This window comes from Sorex araneus, chromosome 3 (assembly GCF_027595985.1).
Source record: "Sorex araneus isolate mSorAra2 chromosome 3, mSorAra2.pri, whole genome shotgun sequence".
Lineage (NCBI taxonomy): Eukaryota > Metazoa > Chordata > Mammalia > Eulipotyphla > Soricidae > Sorex > Sorex araneus.
The window spans coordinates 233,568,059-233,586,176 of NC_073304.1; the positions used below are offsets into that span (position 1 = coordinate 233,568,059).

At 65.4% G+C, this 18,118-nt stretch overlaps 1 protein-coding gene across 1 annotated transcript in view; it reads left to right on the top strand.

The window, feature by feature from the left end:
- Window positions 1-18,118, top strand: part of TTYH2 (tweety family member 2) — a 35,120-nt gene that overhangs the window by 14,273 nt on the left and 2,729 nt on the right. The window contains 11 exon segments of the mRNA XM_055130925.1: window positions 3,658-3,867; window positions 3,869-3,879; window positions 7,078-7,173; window positions 7,851-7,923; window positions 11,525-11,594; window positions 11,674-11,729; window positions 11,950-12,042; window positions 12,206-12,298; window positions 14,047-14,189; window positions 14,694-14,879; window positions 15,260-15,338. Of these exon segments, the coding sequence (XP_054986900.1) occupies window positions 3,658-3,867; window positions 3,869-3,879; window positions 7,078-7,173; window positions 7,851-7,923; window positions 11,525-11,594; window positions 11,674-11,729; window positions 11,950-12,042; window positions 12,206-12,298; window positions 14,047-14,189; window positions 14,694-14,879; window positions 15,260-15,338 (1,110 nt within the window).

The following is an 18,118-nucleotide window of genomic DNA, read 5'->3' on the forward strand; positions in this document are numbered from 1 at the left end:
ACAAACCCCAAAGCAGAGCCAGCCGCGGGCACTGGGTGCACGAAGCCGGCAGAACAAAGAAGGCCATTCTGTGCCCTGGGGCCGGCGACTCCTGGTGCAGGACAGATGGCACAGATGCCCCTGCAGCCGGGCACCGCGTCAGCTGCCGTTGGTGGATGCATCAACACGCACCCCCGCTCCCCCTCCCTCAGTGTGACTCGGGCATGGGGGAGGGGGAAACGAGGGACAGCAGACTCCTTTTTTTTTTGCTTTTTTGGGTCACATCCGGCGATGCACAGGGGTCACTCCTGGCTCTGCACTCAGGAGTTACTCCTGGCGGTGCTCAGGGGACCCTATAGGATGCTGGGAATCGAACCCGGGTCGGCCGCATGCAAGGCAAACGCCCTCCCCACTGTGCTATCGCTCCAGCCCCAGATTCCTTGTTCCTGGGGGTGCCCACGTGCAAAGCTCAGGTTCCTCCCGGGGCTTGGGGGGGGGGGGTCGGGGACTTGCTCAGGGCTCCAGGCTGCATAGACCCTAAATCTGGGCCTCTGGGGAGGCCCCTCCCGAGAGCGCTTGAAAAAGGCCAGTCGCTAGTGCTGGGACAGGCGAGTGAAGAGCCCCCAGCGAGGGCGGGGTGAAATGAGGAGGAAGTGGGAGTGTGGTTGGTGGGTTGGTTCCGGGGGGCTCTGGGGCCACATTCAGCGACACTCAGGGCCTACGCCTGGCTCTGCGCTCAGGGGTCACTCCCGGTGATCTCTCAGGGGACCCTCTGGGATGCCTGGGGTGAGCCGGGGCGGGGGGCGTGTAGCAGGCAAGACTTGTATGTTAACCCCTGTGCTACATCTCCACCCCCACCACACACACACACACACACACACACACACACACACACACACACACACACACAGATGGCTTTTTGGTTTAGTTTGATTTTGGGCTTGAGGGCCACCCCAAGCAGTGCTCAGGGCTGACTCCTGGCTCTGTGCTCAGCCGCATGCATGGCAAGCGCCCTCCCCTGAGAAGTAGGATTCTGGCTTCTGTGAGAGGGTAGAGACAGGGGCTGAGGGGTTTGGCCGTGCCTGCGGCTGACCCCAGTTCGATTCTCTCCACCTCGTCGTCGGATCCCTCACACACTGCAGGAGTGAGCCCTGAGCACAGAACTAGGAGTAGCCCCTGAGCACTGCTTGGTGTGGCCCAGACCCCACCCCCACCAAAATTAAAAAAAAAAAAAGACTTTGGGGCCACGTCTGGCACTGCTCAGGGCTCACTCCTGGCAGGGTTCGGGGGGCCGTGGGTGGTGCCAGGCGAGCGCCCTCAGACACCCGCAGCCCCAGACACCGCAGCCCCAGACACCGTCACCTGTCACAGAAAACTGCTCTCGGACCAGAGCAATAGTTCAGGGGCTAAGGCGCCTGCCTGGCATGTGGCGGACCTGGGTTCGAGCCCCGGACCCCGCGATTGGTTCCCTGAACAGCACCAGGAGCAACTCCTGAGGGCAGAGCCGGGCGTGAGCCCTGAACATCACCTGCTGGGCCCCCAAAACCAATTAAAAGGGGAAAAAAAGAAGAAACTCGCTGTCTGGGCTCCAGGATCCTCGGCCCGAGGGCGCCCCCTGTGGGCACCCGAGCGGCAGTGGGCCCCCGCCTTCCTCTTCCTCTTCCTCTTCCCAGCACATTCATTCATTCCCGCTCTGTGCCGGGCAGGGCCGGGCGCGTCTGTGTGCGCTTTTATTCCAAGGACCCATTGTTCCGTGTCCCCAGTTCAGGACGCGCCGAGCGCGGGCTGGCCCACAACAAGGCCATTCTCCCTCGTCAGGGACCGGGAAAGGCGACCGTGGACACAGCGGGTGTGTCGGGAGGCCGCAGGGCTGGGCTCCTGCTGGCCCCTTTCATTCCTCACCAGAACAGACGCTTCCTCCAGGGGCTGTGAAGTCGCCGGCTCCCCCTTCCCGCCAAGCTGCTATTGCTGAGGGGACTTGGGGGGGTGGGGGGGGAGGGTTGCACCCCTCAGGGGTCATCGTGGGAATGCTGCCACCGAGTCGGGGTCAGGCTCCACCCCGCGCCCCAAATCCCCACCTGCATCTGCTTCTATGAGCCGTGACAAGAGCCTGGGGCCGCAGAGAGAGTACAGTGGGCAGGGCGCTGGCCCTGCCTCTGGCCGCCCTGACTTTGGTTCCCGGCACCACAGAAGGTCCCCCGAGCCCCAGCAGGAGTGATCCCTGAGCACAGAGCTGGGAGTCAACCGTAAGCATCACCAGAAGTGGCACCCCCCCCCGCAAAAAAAAAACAACAACATGTTGTAAGAATCTTCAAGGAGGGTGTGTGGCATTGGGGTGGAGACAGTATGGGGGTAAGGGCTTCCGTGCACGCGGTCCACGCAGGGTCACTCCCCGTCAGGCATCGCCCCTCCCACCCTAACGGGAGGAAGCACAGCCAGGAGTGGCCCCACAATAAAAAAGATAATAATTGGGGGCTGGAGCGATAGCACAGTGGGGAGGGCGTTTGCCTTGCACGTGGCTGACCCAGGTTCGATTCCCAGCATCCCTCATGGTCCCCTGAGCACCTCCAGGAGTTATTCCTGAGTGCAGAGCCAGGAGGAACCCCTGAGCATCGCCAGATGTGACCAAAAAAGAAAAAAAAACAAAAAAAAAATAAAAAAGACAATAATCATCTTCAAGAAAGAAAAATGACTTATGTGGGGCCGGAGCAGTAGTCCAGTGGGGAGGGTGTTGGCTTTGTACCCGGGTTCAAGCTCCGGCATCCCATAGGACAGGATTCCTGAGTGCAGAGCCAGGAGGAACCCCTGGGCATTGCTGGGTGTGGCCCAAAAGAAAGAAAAATGACTTACCTTGCTATTCCTTCCCTGCAACTCTCTCTCCCTCTCTCCCTCCCTTTCTCCCTCTCTCTATCCCTCCTCTGCTCCGTCTCTCCCCCCTCTTTCCCTCTCTCCCCCCTCTATCTCTCCCTCCCTCTCTCCCTCTCTCCCTCTTTCTCCCTCTCTCTCTTTCTCACTCTTTCCCTCTCTCCCTCTCTCCCTCTTCTCCCTCTCTCCCTTTCTCACTCTCTCCCTCTCTCCCTCCCTCTTTCTCCCTCTCTCCCTTTCTCACTCTCCCTCCCTCTCTCTCCCTCTCTCCCTCTCTCTCTCCCTCCCTCTCTTTCTACCTCTCACTCTCTCTCCCTCTCTCCCTCTTTCTCCCTCTCTCCCTTTCTCACTCTCTCTCCCTCTCTCCCTCTCTCCCTCTTTCTCCCTCTCTCCCTTTCTCACTCTCTCTCCCTCTCTCCCTCCCTCTCTCTCCCTCTCTCCCTCTCTCTCCCTCCCTCTCTTTCTACCTCTCACTCTCTCTCCCTCTCTCCTCTCTCTCCCTCCCTCTCCCTCCCTCCCTCTCTCTCTCCCCCTCCTTTCCCCTCCCCCTGCATCCCTGCTCCCAGCGAGCCTCAGGGTCCCTCTCCTCAGTGCCCGGGGCCGACATGGTGCTGGGGGGCCACCAGGGCTGCCCCCTACAGCACACAGCCTCGCCCCTGCCATCACCCCCAGGCCCCTGGTGTCCCGGGCTGGTTTCCCCAGCCAGGCTGGAGGCCGTGTGGTTCCCGGGGGGGGGGGGGGTCTCTGGGGAGGGGCCTCCAGGGCGGGGTGCCCGCTGCCCGGTGCCCAGTCGGAGCCTCCCGGCGCCCGCAGGTGTTCGGCGTCACGCGGGGACTGCGCGGGGACCTGGAGCGGCACCTGGCGCGGCTCAGCGAGATCCTGGCCAGCCGCGGGGACTACGTGCAGACGCTGAGGTTCCTGCGGCAGGCGGCCGGCGGCATCGAGGCCCAGCTGGCCGTCATCCCCGTGTGGAGGGAGGCCACCGGCGCGCTGACCGAGGCGGCCCACCAGGCTGACCGCGTGGGAGTATTACAGGTGCCCGCAGGGGCGGGGCGGGCCGGGCCGGGGCGGGAAGCAGCAGTGCAGAGAGACGAGACAGAAGCGCTGCAAGCCCCAGGGCCCCGGGGCCTTTTCTACAGGGGTGGAGCAGGGAGGGTCCCCTCCACCCCCACCCCCACTCACGTATAGAAGCTTGGCTTTGTTTATTTTTTGCTCGGGGGCCACGCCCGGCAGTGCTCAGGGCTGACCCCTGGCTCAGTGCTCAGGGGCCACTCCTGCTCGGGGGACCCTGTGGGGTGCCCGGGATTGAGCCCAGGTGGGCCACGTGCTTGGCAAAGCATCTTACCCATCGTACTGTCGCTCTCTCCCCAAAGAGCCTTGTCTTTTATTTGCTGTTGTTTTACTTTTGTTTGGGGACCACACTCAACTCAAGTGCTCAGGGGTTGCTCCAGGCTCTGCACTCAGGAATCCTGCCCAGCAGGCCTCCGGGGACCCTATGGCATGCCGGGGGTCGAACCCGGGTTGGCTGCGTGCAAGGCCAGTGCCTTCCCCGCTGTGGCATCTCTCTGACCTAAGAGTCTTGGGTTTTGCTTGTTTGTTTGTTTGTATTTTAGCTTCTTGAGTCACACCCAGCAGTGCTCAGGGGTCACTCAGGAATTAGTCCTGGTAGTGCTTGGGGGACCCTATGGGATGCTGGGAATCGAACCCGGGTCGGCCGTGTGCAAGGCAAACACCCTCCCCGCTGTGCTGTCCCTCCAGCCCCACCAAGTCTTGTTCTTTTAAGGTGGATTTATTCCCACTGGAGGGGGAGCATTTGTTTCAGTAGCTAAGTGACTCCACCTTGGCACAGCGGGCTGCCCGGGGCCCTGGCCCTGCCCGGCCCTCCCCGCAGGCCAGGCCGGAGTAGGCACGCGGGGGCATCTCCCAGCCTGGGGCGCTGGACAGGCGCCAGGGGACTTTCCCGGACGGTCTAGACTCAGGCTCCCCGAGCAAACAGCCCGTGGCTCCAGGCCGGGCCGAAGAGCAGGGCGGTGAGAAAGCAGAGCGTTTGCTCGCTCCAGGCGTCCCTGGAGCGTGTGGGGGCGGCAGAGGTGGGAGGGACCGCGGGCGGGAGCCAAGTTCTCGGTTAGAAACGCTGCGGCCTCTGCTCGGCCCAGGCTCCCCCGGGGGAAGCGCATCCGCCGGCCCAGCTGCTTCCGGGAACTCCCCGGGCGGGGGAGGGGGCTCTCCGGCGGGGGAGGGGGCTCTCCGAGGGAGAAAGGACGGAAGGGGAGGCTGTAGGGAGCCCGAGGCAGCCAGGCAGGGGGGTCCAGGGAGCCCGGGATTGGGGGGCCCAGCTGCAGGCACTTGCCTTGCAAGTGTGAGGCCCTGGGTTCGATTCCTGGCACCGCAAGGAAAATAGAGCTAGAGGCTGGAGCAATAGCACAGCGGGAGGGCCTTTGCCTGGCACGTGGCTGACCCGGGTTCGAGTCCCAGCATCCCATAGGGTCCCCTGAGCACCTCCAAGAGTAATTCCTGAGTGCAGAGCCAGGAGTAACCCCTGGTGCATCGCCAGGTGTGACCCAAAAAGGAAAAAAGAGAGAGGGAAAGAAAGAAAGAAAGAAAGAAAGAAAGAAAGAAAGAAAGAAAGAAAGAAAGAAAGAAAGAAAGAAAGAAAGAAAGAAAGAAAGAAAGAAAGAAAGAGAAAGCATCGCCAGGTGTGACCCAAAAAGGAAAAAAGAGAGAGAGAGGGAAAGAAAGAAAGAAAGAAAGAAAGAAAGAAAGAAAGAAAGAAAGAAAGAAAGAAAGAAAGAAAGAAAGAAAGAAAGAAAGAAAGAAAGAAAGAAAGAAAGAAAGAAAGAAAAAGAAAGCATAGCTAGCCCAGGGCGGGTGGGGAGGCCCTTGCCCTGCGGGACCACCTCCAGGATGGCCCCCCTGATGCATACGAGTGTGCCAGCAGGTGTGGCTCAAACCCAGAAGCAAAAAAATACGAGAGTTTCAGGAATGGCTCAGACTGTGGCTAATAATGACTCACAAAGCATGAGAAAGTTCTAGAAGGGACAGGAGGCTGTGGGAACCAGGGCCCAGGCTCACCTCGGGGTGCAGGAATACTTTTATTGTTTTGTTTGTTTGTGGTGGTAACTTGTTGTTGCTGTTTTGGGCGTACCGAATACACCACGGGTAGCTTGCCAGGCTCTGCCGTGCGGGCGGGATCTGGAGACATTACTGGTGCCCACTCGAGCAAGTCGATGAACAATGGGATGACAGTGCTACGGTGTGGGGGTAACACCCCGTGGTGCTCAGGGGCTACTCCTGGCTCTGTGCTCAGAGACCATGTGGGGTGCTGGGGATCGAACCCGTGCCAGCAAGGCAAGCGCCTTCCCCGACGTGGCCACTGCAGGGAGCATCCGGCCAACCCAGTAGGGGCAGCCTGTGGCTCTTGATATTTAATCCGGGGCTGGAGCAATAGTCCAGTGGGGACGGCACTGACCCCGGTACCCCGTATGGACCCGCTGAGCACTAAGCCAGGAGGAAGCCCTGAGCACCACCGGGTGTGGGACCGAAACAAAACCAGTAACAACAATCACAGCGAACCAATCCAGGGCCCAGAGCTCCTGGACAGGGGTGAGGCCCAGGGGCCGTGACCCTGACTTGCATCCCAAGCACCAGCCCGGAGTGGCCCCTGAGCACCACCAGGTGTGGCCTCCCCAATAAAGGAAAGAAAACATTTAAAGTTAAGCCAAGCGAGTTCCAATTAGACAGGCCCATGAGCCAGAGAGAGCACCATGGGAAGGCTGCTTGCCTCGCACCAGTGACCCCAGCCTGATCCCAGGGAGGAGCGAAGGAAGAAAGGGAGGAGGGAGGGGGGCGTTTGCCTTGCATGCGACCGACCGGGGTTCGATTCCCAGCATCCCATATGGTCCCCTGAGCACTGCCAGGAGGGATTCCTGAGTACAGAGCCAGGAGTAACCCCTGTGCATTGCTGGGTGTGACCCAAAAAGCAAAAAAAAAAAAAATAGGAAGGAAGGAAGGAAGGAAGGGGGAGGAAGGGAGGGAGGGAAAGGGGGAGGGGGAGGGGGAAGAGCTGAGAAGGGACCTTCAGAGCGCTGGACTCCAGCCCAGGGGGCAGCTCCCCTGCCTGAGCTGGATTCTGGGTGATTCCCCTGTCCCCTGCATCGTGGCTCCGGGCCGGGTGGGTGGGTGGGTGGGCGGGCACGTGTGGGGGCTTCTGTGGCTCAGCCCCGCTGCCCCCAGGTGGCTCTCCTACCTCCTGCTCTTCATGCTGGACTTGGCCATCTGCCTCCTCGCCTGCCTGGGCCTGGCCAGACGCTCCAGGTGGCTCCTGGCCTCGTGAGTAGCCCCGCCCGCCGGACAGGGTTGTGCGGGGGCAGGGGGGCGGGGGGGAGCCACAGGGAACCGTGGGAGGCTGGGGGACGGGGACAGCCTGGGGCCACCCCAGCACCCAGCCAGGTGCTGACATCTGGACCCCAGCAAGGGTGAAGCTTGCCCCCGGCCTCTCGGTGCCCAGAACGGCCACTTGAGGGTCACACCCGACCCCCCAGACCCATCCTGGACCCCAGACCCATCCTGGACCCCCAGACCCATCCTGGACCCCCAGACCCATCTCAAACCCCCGACCCGTCCTGACCCCCGAGACCCATCCCGACCCCCAGACCCATCCCGACCCCCCAGACCCTTCTGACCCCCCAGGCCCATCCCGACCCCCAAGACCCATCCTGAACCCCCCGACCCATCCCAAACCCCCAGACCCGTCCTGACTCCCAGACCCATCCTGACCCCCCAGGCCCATCCCGACCCCCCAGACCCATCCTGACCCCCCAAGCCCATCCCGACCCCCCAGGCCCATCCCGAACCCCCAGGCCCATCCTGACCCCCCAGACCCATCCTGACGCCCTGGCCCACTGGGTTCCCCATTTCTCTCAGGGCCCCTGCAAGAGTTTGGGGCTGCGGGGGGCTGTCAGGGTCACGGTTGCAGGGGGTGACCTGGCCCCCCGGCTGCCCCCCAGGATGCTGGGCTGCGGGGTGCTGGCCCTGCTCCTCTGCTGGACGTCGCTGGCTGCGGACACGGCGGCGGCAGTGGTGAGTCGGGGGTGGGACGCAGGGCAGGAACGTCTGTCCGGGCTGCGTCCGTGCGTCCGAGCCCCGGGCAGGGCTGGAACCCTCGGATCTCCCGGTGGGGGCGCTGGGGGAGCCCCTTGGGCCCGGGCGTTTAGGGGTCACCTCCCCTCCCTGCTTGGAGGGACAGGCCTGGGCGGGGGGAGGCAGGGGGCGCCCGAGGACAGCGCCTGATTCTCCTTCAGACCTTACCCTGCGGTGTGAGCACAGGTTGGGCGTCTGTTCATTCATTCATTCATTCATTCATTCGCAGCGGCCATGAGGCGCTCGGTAGTGTGAGGTTTTCTCCTCACGCAGCTGCACGGGGCCTGGAGCCATAGCACAGCAGGAGGGCGTTGGCCTTGCATTTGGCCGACCCGGGTTCAATTCCCAGCATCCTATATGGTGCCCTGAGCACTGCCAAGGAGTAACTCCTGAGCACAGAACCAGGAGTAACCCCTGTGCATCGCCAGGTGTGATCCAAAAAGCAAAAACGAAAAAAAAAAGAGGGACGAGTTAGGGGCAGCTCCTGGCCAGCGTGTGTGGATCTGTATGGGGGGGGGCACAGCGTGTGTGTTGGGGGGGCTCAGGGAGCCAGCCCCCAGCAGAGTCAGACCCATGCACGAACGCCGTGGCCCCCATTCCTCCTTCCCGGTCTTCCTGGGGGCTCAGCTTTTTGAGGTTTATTTTCGTGGTTCTGTTCTGGGGGCCATGCCCGGCGCTGCCCAGGGCTTCCTCCCGGCTCTGGCCCGGGGGTCTCTCCTGGCTGTGCTTGGGGCACCCCGAGTGGAACTGGGGTGTGGGACCCGGGTCGGCGGGTGCCCTATGCGCTGTACCCCCCTCCCACCCCACGCGCAGGGACCTTTTCTGCTGGGGGGGAGACCCAAGGGTGCAGGGGTGGGGGGCAGCGCCCAGGGCCGCTCCCCAGGGTGCGGGGAAGGTCACGTGGCACCGGCCATCACACTCGAGGCCTGAGCTTTGAACCGTGAGGCCCCTCGCATGGAGCTGGGGATAGAGAAAACGGGCTACAGCCATGGGGGGCTGGCTGGGGCCCTGGCTTGGGGTGGGGTCACCCCTCCCTGTCCTCCAGGGTCGCGCCCGCACGGCTGGGCTCCGTGCCCAGGCAGAAGGGAGAACCGGCCAGACCCAGAGGCGGGGGGAGGTGGGGGAGGGTATTCTCAACACACCGGGTGGCCACTGGCCGGGGCAGCAGGCTCTCCGCCTGGCCCACCGCCCTGCTTCAGGGGGGACAAGGGCACGGCGGGGGGGCAGCCCACACAGCCCCTCAGAGCCCTCAGAGCTGCCCTGGGGGGCTGCGGGAAGCAGGAAGCAGGGATGACCCATCGCAGGGGCTGGTGGGGGTTGGCTGGGCGTGGGGGTGGGGACGCCTGTGAATGTGCCTTTGATGGGGCGGCTATGGGAGAGGGGGGGGCTATGGGAGGGGGGGGCGGCGCTTTTGTGCCTGGCTGCTCCACCCTCAGACCCTCCCTGCCCCCACAGAGGAAGGAGTTCCTGGGGTGAGGGCTTCACCACGGGGACTCCTCTGAGAGTTTGGGGTGGGGGGGTTGAGGGCCACGCCCTGGGGCTCCGTGACCCCCGCCGGGTTGGACGCCCCCCCTCTGCCCAGGAATCCTTAGGGCCAGGCAGAGGGACTGGTCAGGGCAAGGGCTGGAGTGACAGCACAGCGGGGAGGGCGTTTGCCTTGCATACGGCCGACCCAGGTTTGATCCTCGGCAACCCATAGGGTCCCCCGAGCACCGCCAGGACTAATTCCTGAGTGCAGAGCCAGGAGGAACCCCTGAGCATCACCGGGCGTAACCCAAAAAAGCAAAAAAATAAGATAAAATAAATAGTCAGGGCAAGTGCCCAGACAGTAGGGGGGAGGTTCTGACGCACAAAGGGGGGGGGCAGCTGGGTGGGGGGCTTCCGGGGTTGCCCCCTGCCCAGGCCTGAAGCTCCCTCTTCTGGCAGTGGCTCTGGGTGGGTTTCTGGACCCCCCCAGGCCCGGCTCCCCCAGCTCTGTACAGAAGGGTCGCACCCACCGCCTGCCCGGGCAGCTGCGGGGGCAGAGGTGGGCGCATCCCCGGAGGCCAGGGGTCCCCTGGGCAGCAGCCTGGCGTGCTGCCCACCCATGGCCGGGATGTGAGGGTCCCGGGTGCCTTCGGACCGTCCCCTCTGCCCTCCACACACAGGCCCCTGGCCAGCCCCGTGCCCCACACCCCTGGCGGGGGGACGAGGGCGGGAGCTCTGGGCCCTCCTGTCCAGCTTTGGGCCTCAGACCTCTTGGGGTTACCCAGACGAGGTTCCCCCCCACACACAGACGTCCTCATCCCCGCTCGGACCCAGGCCCCTCCCCCCACCCCCCGAGACCCGGCTCTGATGGGTCCCTGCCAGTCCCGGGGCAGCAGCCCCTGAGGCAGGTGGTGGTTGGGGAGTGGGAGCGTGTAGGCGCAGGTGTGTGCGCGCACGCGTGTGGGTGCAGGTCTGTGTGTGTGCACGTGGGTGCGGGTGCAAATACACGCACACACGCGCGTGTGTGTGTGTGTGCATGGGTAGGGGCTTGTTCAGGGCTGTGTGCAGGTGTGATGACATGTGCCAGTGGGGGTGCAGGCGTGTGCGTGCGCGTGGGGGCGTGATTCTCTGGTGAGCTCCAGATGTGCCCGTGTGCATGCAGGCATGTGCGTGCATGTAGGTGCGTGCAGGTGTGTGTGTGTGTGCATGTAGGTGTGTGTGCATTTACGTGTGTGTGCATGTAGGTGTGTGTGCGTGCAGGTGTGTGTGTGAGTGCAGGTGTGTGTGCGTGCAGGTGTACGTGCAGGCGTGTGTGCGTGCAGGTGTGTGTGTGCGTGCAGGTGTGTGTATGCGTGCAGGTGTGTGTGTGTGTGTGTGTGTGTGTGTGCAGGTGTGACGCTCAGGTGGGTGCGGCTGTGCCCTACAAGTGGCCCCACATGCTGTCACTGTCCCATGCGGGGGCCATGTGGAAGCTCGCAGGGACTGGACAGTTTCCTGACTCTGAGTGACAGTGCTCAGGTGGGGGTCCCCCCCTTCCCCTGCGCCCCAGGCCTGACTCGGACAGCGACACCCCTTCTGGGGCCCAGACCTGCCCCCCTTACCCCCCCGTTAGTCGTCTCCTCACCCAGCCAACCTGCAGGGCCAGGCCCCCAGCCCGCCGGAGCCTGGAGCCCACGTCCCCTTCACCCCGTCTCATGAGCACCCGAAGACTCGAGGGTGCAGGAGGCACCGCCTGGGGAAAGCCCCTCCAGGGGAGCCCCTGACTCAGCGGGGCTTGGCCGCAGCAGAAACAAACCCCAACCGGCAACAGAAGGCCGGGAGCCAGGATCGCAGCCTGCAGAAGCTGTGCAGCCCCTCGGGCCGCCCCGGCCCACGCCCCGCCCCCAGGCCTGTCCAGGCCCCGCCCCCAGGCCTGTCCAGGCCCCGCCCCAGATCCCTCCAGAGGGGTGGGGCAGCGCAATGGTTAGCGCTGTGCAGCGCCCGCTGTCCGTGGGTAGGCACCCGTGGCCCCCCCCCCCCCCCCCGTGCCGGACCCCGATGTCCCGACTCACCCTCACCCTCCTCCCCGGTCCAGGCCACCAGCGACTTGTGCGTGGCTCCCGACGCCTTCATCCTGAACGTCACCGAAGGCCACCTCAGCACAGGTAGCCCCGTCCCTCCTCCCGCCGGGCCTCTGCGCGGCCCCGTGGCCCTGCCCGGCTGAGCCTGGTCCTTGCCTTGCAGAGGTGACGCGCTACTACCTGTACTGCAGCCCCAGCTCCAGCAGCCCCTTCCAGCAGGTACGGCGCTGGCCCGCCTCACCCCTGCGGGAGGGACTCGACTCCCGGCGGCCCTCCCAAAGGGGCCGCGCGCTTGGCGTCCCTGGGTCAGCGTGGGCCTGTGGGCCCTGCGCGGAGGCCGGGGTGGGGCCCATGTTCTGCCCTGGCGTCAGCTCTCTGAGGGGCGCAGGCTGGGGGCCCCTGGACGCTCCCGCTGACCGGGCCACGCCTGTCCGCACAGGCCCTGACCGTGTTCCAGCGCTCGCTGACCACCATGCAGAACCAGGTGGCCGGCCTGCTCAAGCTCGCCCTCCCCTTCTTCCCCACGGCAGAGGTAGGTGCCTGGCGCGGGGTGGCAGAGAGCCCGGGAGAAAGCTCTAGAACTTTCCTTCCTGCTCCCCAGAGGAGTGCAGCCCCTCCCTTTGGCTCTTGGGGTCTCGCTGCCCCGAGACCCGCTCGCGCCCGCGCCCACTCTCCGCCTCCCCTCCCTGCTCCAGGACGACCTGCTGGCCATCCAGTTCCTCCTGAACTCCACGGAGTCCAGCCTCCACCAGCTCACGGCCTTGCTGGACTGCCGCGGACTCTACAAGGTGCTGAGGGCTCTGGGGGGGTGGGGGTCCCGGGGGGGCGCTCATTTCCCTGCGGGGAGCAGGAGGGCCGTGCCCTGGGCTGGACAGTGGCAGCTGGACCACAGGGAAGGGGAGAGGGGCCTTCCCTCGCGGTCCTAGAGGCTGGGGCAGGAGGCTCTGGGGAAGGCTCGGGCGGGGTGGGGGGGCTCAGAGGGGCGGGCGAAGTAGCCGTCGGGCACAGGGACGGCTCCCGAGAGCGGGCCACGCCCCGTGCCTGGATTCCCGGCCATCTGGTCTACCTGGCTGCACGCGCTCCCACCAGCCCCTCACCCCCTCCGGGCGTTTCCCTGCCCCCCCAGGAGCAAGCCGTGGGCAGGGGCCTGGGCCCACCTACCTGGGCCTTGGGGGAGTCACCGTGATGACGGTGGCAGGCCCGGGGCACCTGTCCTGGGCGCTTTGGAGCCAGCGTCACCCAGCACTCGCCCCCCTCTGGACGGGCCGTGTTAGTCACTTCAAGGGACCCTGTGTGGGGGCGGGGGGTGGGCAGGTGACAGGCCGATGACCGTAGCGGGGAGGTGGGTGGGTAGAAAGAGGACAGCACGCGGGCGGGGGACGCGCAGGGGTGCTGAGGCTGTTTCCTGACCCAGCAGTGGGTTTTGTTTTCTAGTTTCGTTTATGTGTTTGTGGCTGGTTGGTTTGTTTGCTTGTTTTGGTTTGGATCACACCCGGGCCATGCGCAGGCCTTACTCCTGGCTCAGTGCTCAGGGATCATTCCTGGAGGGCTCGGGGAACCATGTGCTGGGCCAGGGATCCAGCAAGCCAAGAGCCCTACTCACTGTGCTGTCACTCGGGTCCGAGCCCCAGGGACCATCGGTCCTCACCGGTGCAGCCTGAGCCACCCCCTCTCTCGCCCCACACTGTCGCTGTGGAGACCGGAGCTTCCTGCCTGCCTCTCCACCCCCTCTGCCCCTTCCTGCCTGCGACCCTGAAAGGACTGGATCTGACCGGGACTGGAGCCGCAGCACAGCGGGGAGGGCGTTTGCCTTGCACGCACCTGACCCGGGTTCGATTCCCAGCGTCCCTCATGGTCCCTGAGCACCGCCAGGAGTGATTCTGAGTGCAGAGCCAGGAGTCAGCCTTGCACACCTGGGGGCAAGAAGCAAAGCAACAGCAAAGCCCCCGGCCCCGCCCCCACCCCTCTGCGCTCAGGCCGACCACCGCCCCCTCCCTGGCGTCTCCCGGCCTCACTCACCCCCACCCACCCCCCTTCTCGCTACTGGCTGCCCTAAAGGGTCCCCAGATTCCTGTTGTCAGGCTCTGGGGCGTCTGCCCCTAATCGCCGTCTTTTTTTTTTCTTTTTTGGCTTTTTGGGTCACACCCAGCGACGCTCAGGGGTCAGCTCAGGGGTCACTCCCGGCTGCACTCAAGAATCCTGGCGGGGCTGGAGCAATAGCACAGCAGGGAGGCCGTTTGCCTTGCACACAGCCGACCCGGGTTCGATTCCCAGCATCCTGTATGGTCCCCCGAGCACCGCCAGGAGTAATTCCTGAGTGCAGAGCCAGGAGTAACCCCTGAGCATCACTGGGTGTGACCCAAAAAGCAAAAAAAAAAAAAGAATCCCGGCGGTGCTCCGGGGACCCTGTGGGATGCCGGGGATGGCGCCAGGGTTGGCCCACCCGCTGTGCTGTCGCTCTGGCCCCCCGTGGCCGTGTCTGGGGAGGGGCCGCCGTGCCCCCTGCCCCCCACCCTAGCCCTGTGCCTCCCCCCAGGACTACCAGGACGCGCTGGTGGGCGTGTGCTACGACGGCATCGAGGGGCTGCTGTGCCTCGGCCTCTTCTCCCTGCTGGCCGCCCTGGCCTTCTCCGCCATGACCTGCACAGGGCCCCGAGCCTGGGCCAGCTTCTCCTCCAGGTGGGCTGCCTGGGGGTGGTGTGTGTCTGTGGTCTGCGGGGGTGCAGGGTGAGGCAGGAAGGAGGGGGCCGAGGGCCTCACGCTGTCTTTCTGCCAAGACTTCCCCAAGAGTCAAAAAAAAAAAAAAAACTCCAAAGGAGGGTCTGGGGTCCCGGGGTAGGAGGTGAGAGTTCTTTAGGCCCACAAGCTCAAGGCTCACGTGTCCTTCCTGCATGGTGGGGAAGGGTGACCCCGGGAGCACCGGGAAGGAGCCACAGTAAGCAGAGCAGGGAGTTGATGGTGTGCATGGAGTCAGCACGGAGGGCTGCCTGGAGGAGGTGGGCACGAAGCTGGACACAGGCAGGGAGATCTGTGTGACTGAGGCCCAGTCTTCCGCCCCCCACCCCCCCGCCCCGGAGGATCATCTGCCTTGGGGGGAGCACAGAGGAAAGGCGGGGAGGACGGCCCGGCCCCCACAGGCCTGCCTCAAGCCACGTGGCCCCCTGCGACTTGGTGTCTCTCCAGGGACCAAGACTACGATGACATCGACGAGGACGACCCCTTCAACCCCCAGGCCCGGCGCGTGGCCGCCCACAGCCCGCCGCGGGGGCCTCTGCACAGCTTCTGCAGCTACAGCAGCGGCCTGGGCAGCCAGAGCAGCCTGCAGCCCCCCACGCAGACCATCTCCAACGCACCCGTGTCGGAGTACATGTACGGCGGGGACCCCCCCGGACCCCCCCCTGGGCAGCAGCCCTGCGGGGATCCCCGGGGCTGGTTCCCCGCCCCTCCCCGGCCCCAGGACTACCCCCTGCTCCAGACACCAGATCCCGAGTTGGGGGGGGCGGGGACCCCGGTGAATCCCAGAGGGGCCCTTGGCCTCCAGCCCTGCCCAGCCGGTCACTAGCTCCCGCCCCCCTGAGCCCAGAGCCCCCCGGAGACCGGCCAGGACCGAGCTACGGGAACAGTCAAGGCGCAGACTCTAGTGCCCAGTGCTCAGGCTCAAGTCCCGGAGTAGGAGGACCTCAGTGACAGGCAGCCCCTGCCCCCCTTTCTGCCCACACGCCCCGCCTGAGCCCCCCCCTCTCCCGCAGGAACCAGGCGGCGCTCTTCGGAGGAAACCCTCGCTACGAGAACGTGCCTCTCATCCGACGGGGCTCGCCGCCTCCCACGGTAACCTGGACGTCCAGGGCCAAGGCCTGGCTGGACTCCTGGTCGGGGAAATGATTCCAGATGGTCTCGCCCTGCCGGGACTGCCCTCCCCCGCCCCCCGGCCCCGGGAGGAAAATGAAAAAAAAAATGCTTTATTTTTTTACTGATCGGATGCGCGTCAAGCCCGTCTGTGGACACTCGGCAGCCGTGGGCAGAGGCCCCGGCCCCGGCGGGCGGGAGAGAGCACAGGGCTCAGGGCGCCTGTCCTGCACGCGGCCACCCCGAGTCGGACCCTGTAGTGCAATGTGGGGTCCCCTGAGCTCCGCCGGGAGTGATGTCTGAGCACAGAGCTGGGAGTAGCTTCCTCCACCCCCCAAGTAGCAGCAGACGCGCCCAGCTCTGTCCTGGCCTCAGCCTGGGGACCCCCAGGCCCTCCCAGACCCGCCTGGGGACGTTGGTATCGGTCCCCTGCTGTGAAGAGGGATGGGTTCCCCGGGGTGCTCCATTCCCGGGCTTCTGGGGGGGCAGAATCGTGCTTGGCCTTTATTGGGCTCGAGTCATTAAGGTTCCAGTCCAGACAGAGAGGTCGACCAGGAGTCTAGCGACACCCAGGGGACGCAGGAGCTCGGACCCCCTTTTCCTCCTGGACAACTTGGTTCCCCGTCGTGTGAGGTCTGGGGGGACACGGGACTGTCCCCCACGCAGGCCGGTGCGGAGAGGGACGGGGCCCCGCCCAGGAGGCTGGGCAGGCGAGAGGAGAGGAATCTGTCTCATCTCCCGGAGGGGCCCAGAGCCCCCCAGAGATCGGCCGGGACCGAGCTACGGGAACAGTCAAGGTGCAGACTCTAGTGCCCAGAGCTCAGGCTCAAGTCCCGGTGTAGGATGACCTCTGTGACCTTGGACAAGAACTTCACCACTGCGTGCCTCGGTTTCCCCAGCTCCCCACGGCCCACTACCTCGAGCAGCTGTAAGCCCTCTGCGCGAGTGGTCCCTATAAAAGTCTGGCTGTGTGCAACCGGGAGCACTGTAAGAGTGAGCAGCTAGCTTTTACTTCCCACCCCCGTAACTTCTGCCATCGTGCACGCTGCCCCCCACCTCCTCCCCCGGGGCGGGTGGCCTGGGAAGCTGGGGTCTGTGGCAGGAGTGGGCGGGCGAGTCCATGGCCGGGTCCCTCTGCCTCCAGCGGCTGGGCCTGGAGGGCCTTCGCTGTCCCTCCTGCGTCCACGGGACGGCCCAGCTGGTGCCGACAAGCCGTGGAGAGCCCAGGACGTGGCATGCAGGCCTGGGCGCCATTTGCACCCCGGGGCCCTTGCGTGTCCCATGCGTGCCTGGCCCCAGGCCCCTTCACCCCCGGGAAGTGCCGTGTCTGTGGAAAGAAGACTCCGACGGCTAGTAAGTGCCACTCGGGCGCCGGAGGGGGGACGAGGCACCGAGGGGCACCGAGGGGCTCCCACAGAAAGGGGACGCCTTGGGTGCAGGGGGGGCGCGGGGGGGATCTCACCTGGTGCGATTTTGCCACCTGGGACGTGTGGCCACTTCCCGGGGCGTTTCTGGTGGTGACGCCCGGGTGTCCGGGGGCCTGGAGCCCCCCGGAATCCAGTGGGTGTAGGCCGGGGTGCCGAGGGCATTCTGCAGGCCACTTCCCGACTCGGCCGTCCGCCCCGAGGAAGCTGGGCGTCCACTGTCCCTGCCTCGACCCCGCCACTCTGGGCGCTGGCCCAGACGCCCACCTGCTGTCTTGGCGTGAGAACCCGCGCCCGCCGGGGCCGGCCCTTGCCCACTGGGGACCGAGAGAGAGAGGGCAGCGGGCCCCCCCGCCCCGGCCTGCAGCCCAGCTGCTGGGGCCCCAGGAGGGCCGGCCGATGTCAGGGTTCATCTGAGCGCGACGGAAGGCGGAGGGTTTGGCAAGAGTCGCTCTGGGCACGCGTTTCCCAGCGGGAATGGCTCCCGGATGCCCGTCTGTGCAGCGGACGCAGCCCTGCGGGGAGGGAGGAGGGGGACGAGGAGGCCCAGGCTCACCCTCGGGCCGGAGCAGGGCACCGGCCAGGCTCCCGGTGGCTTTGCCATCCCCGTGCCTCGCCCTGGGGACAGTGCCCGCCCCGTGCCTGGCAGGAACATACGACTTGTCCGGTGCGACCCGGCATGGACAGCGAGCCCCCCACCCACCCCCCCCCACCGCACGCCGGCTCTGACGCCCACACTCGACGTGTGTGGTCTCTGCCCATGGCTCAGCCCTGCCCCCCTCCACAGAGACGCCGGAAATAGCGACTTCCCCCCCACCACCCGCCCCGCCTTCAAGGAATCTCCCTCCCCCTCCTGAACCAAGTCCCAGACTGCATGGCCGAGAGTGACCCTGAGCCAGTGGAAGGCACGGGAACTTCAGGCCAGGAAAGGGGCCGTCCCCCCGCCCAAGCCCCCAGGGAAGGTGCCTGGGACGTTCTGAGCATCTCCGACCCCCCTTCATGGTGACCCTCAGCTTCAGGCCAGGCTGGGGGCTTCCCAGGGGAGCCGGTGCCGCCTGGGCTCGGGTCTTGATTGTCCTGGAGAGCATCTCGGGCTGGCAGCAGGCGTGCGGGGACCAAAGCTGCTGGTCTGGGCGCACCCCTGCACCCCCTGCCGCCCCAGGGAACTCGCCCGCCCGCCCGGCCGGATCTTCCTGGGGTGGGGGAGAGTTCCTGGGCGTCAGAACTGCCCCCCCGAACCTCGTGAGAGAGCCACACCCCCGGCCCCCGCCCCCGGCTGGCAGCTCTGGGCCCCCACTGCCGCCTGGAGCCTGGACTCTGGCTCCCTCTGGCCGGCGC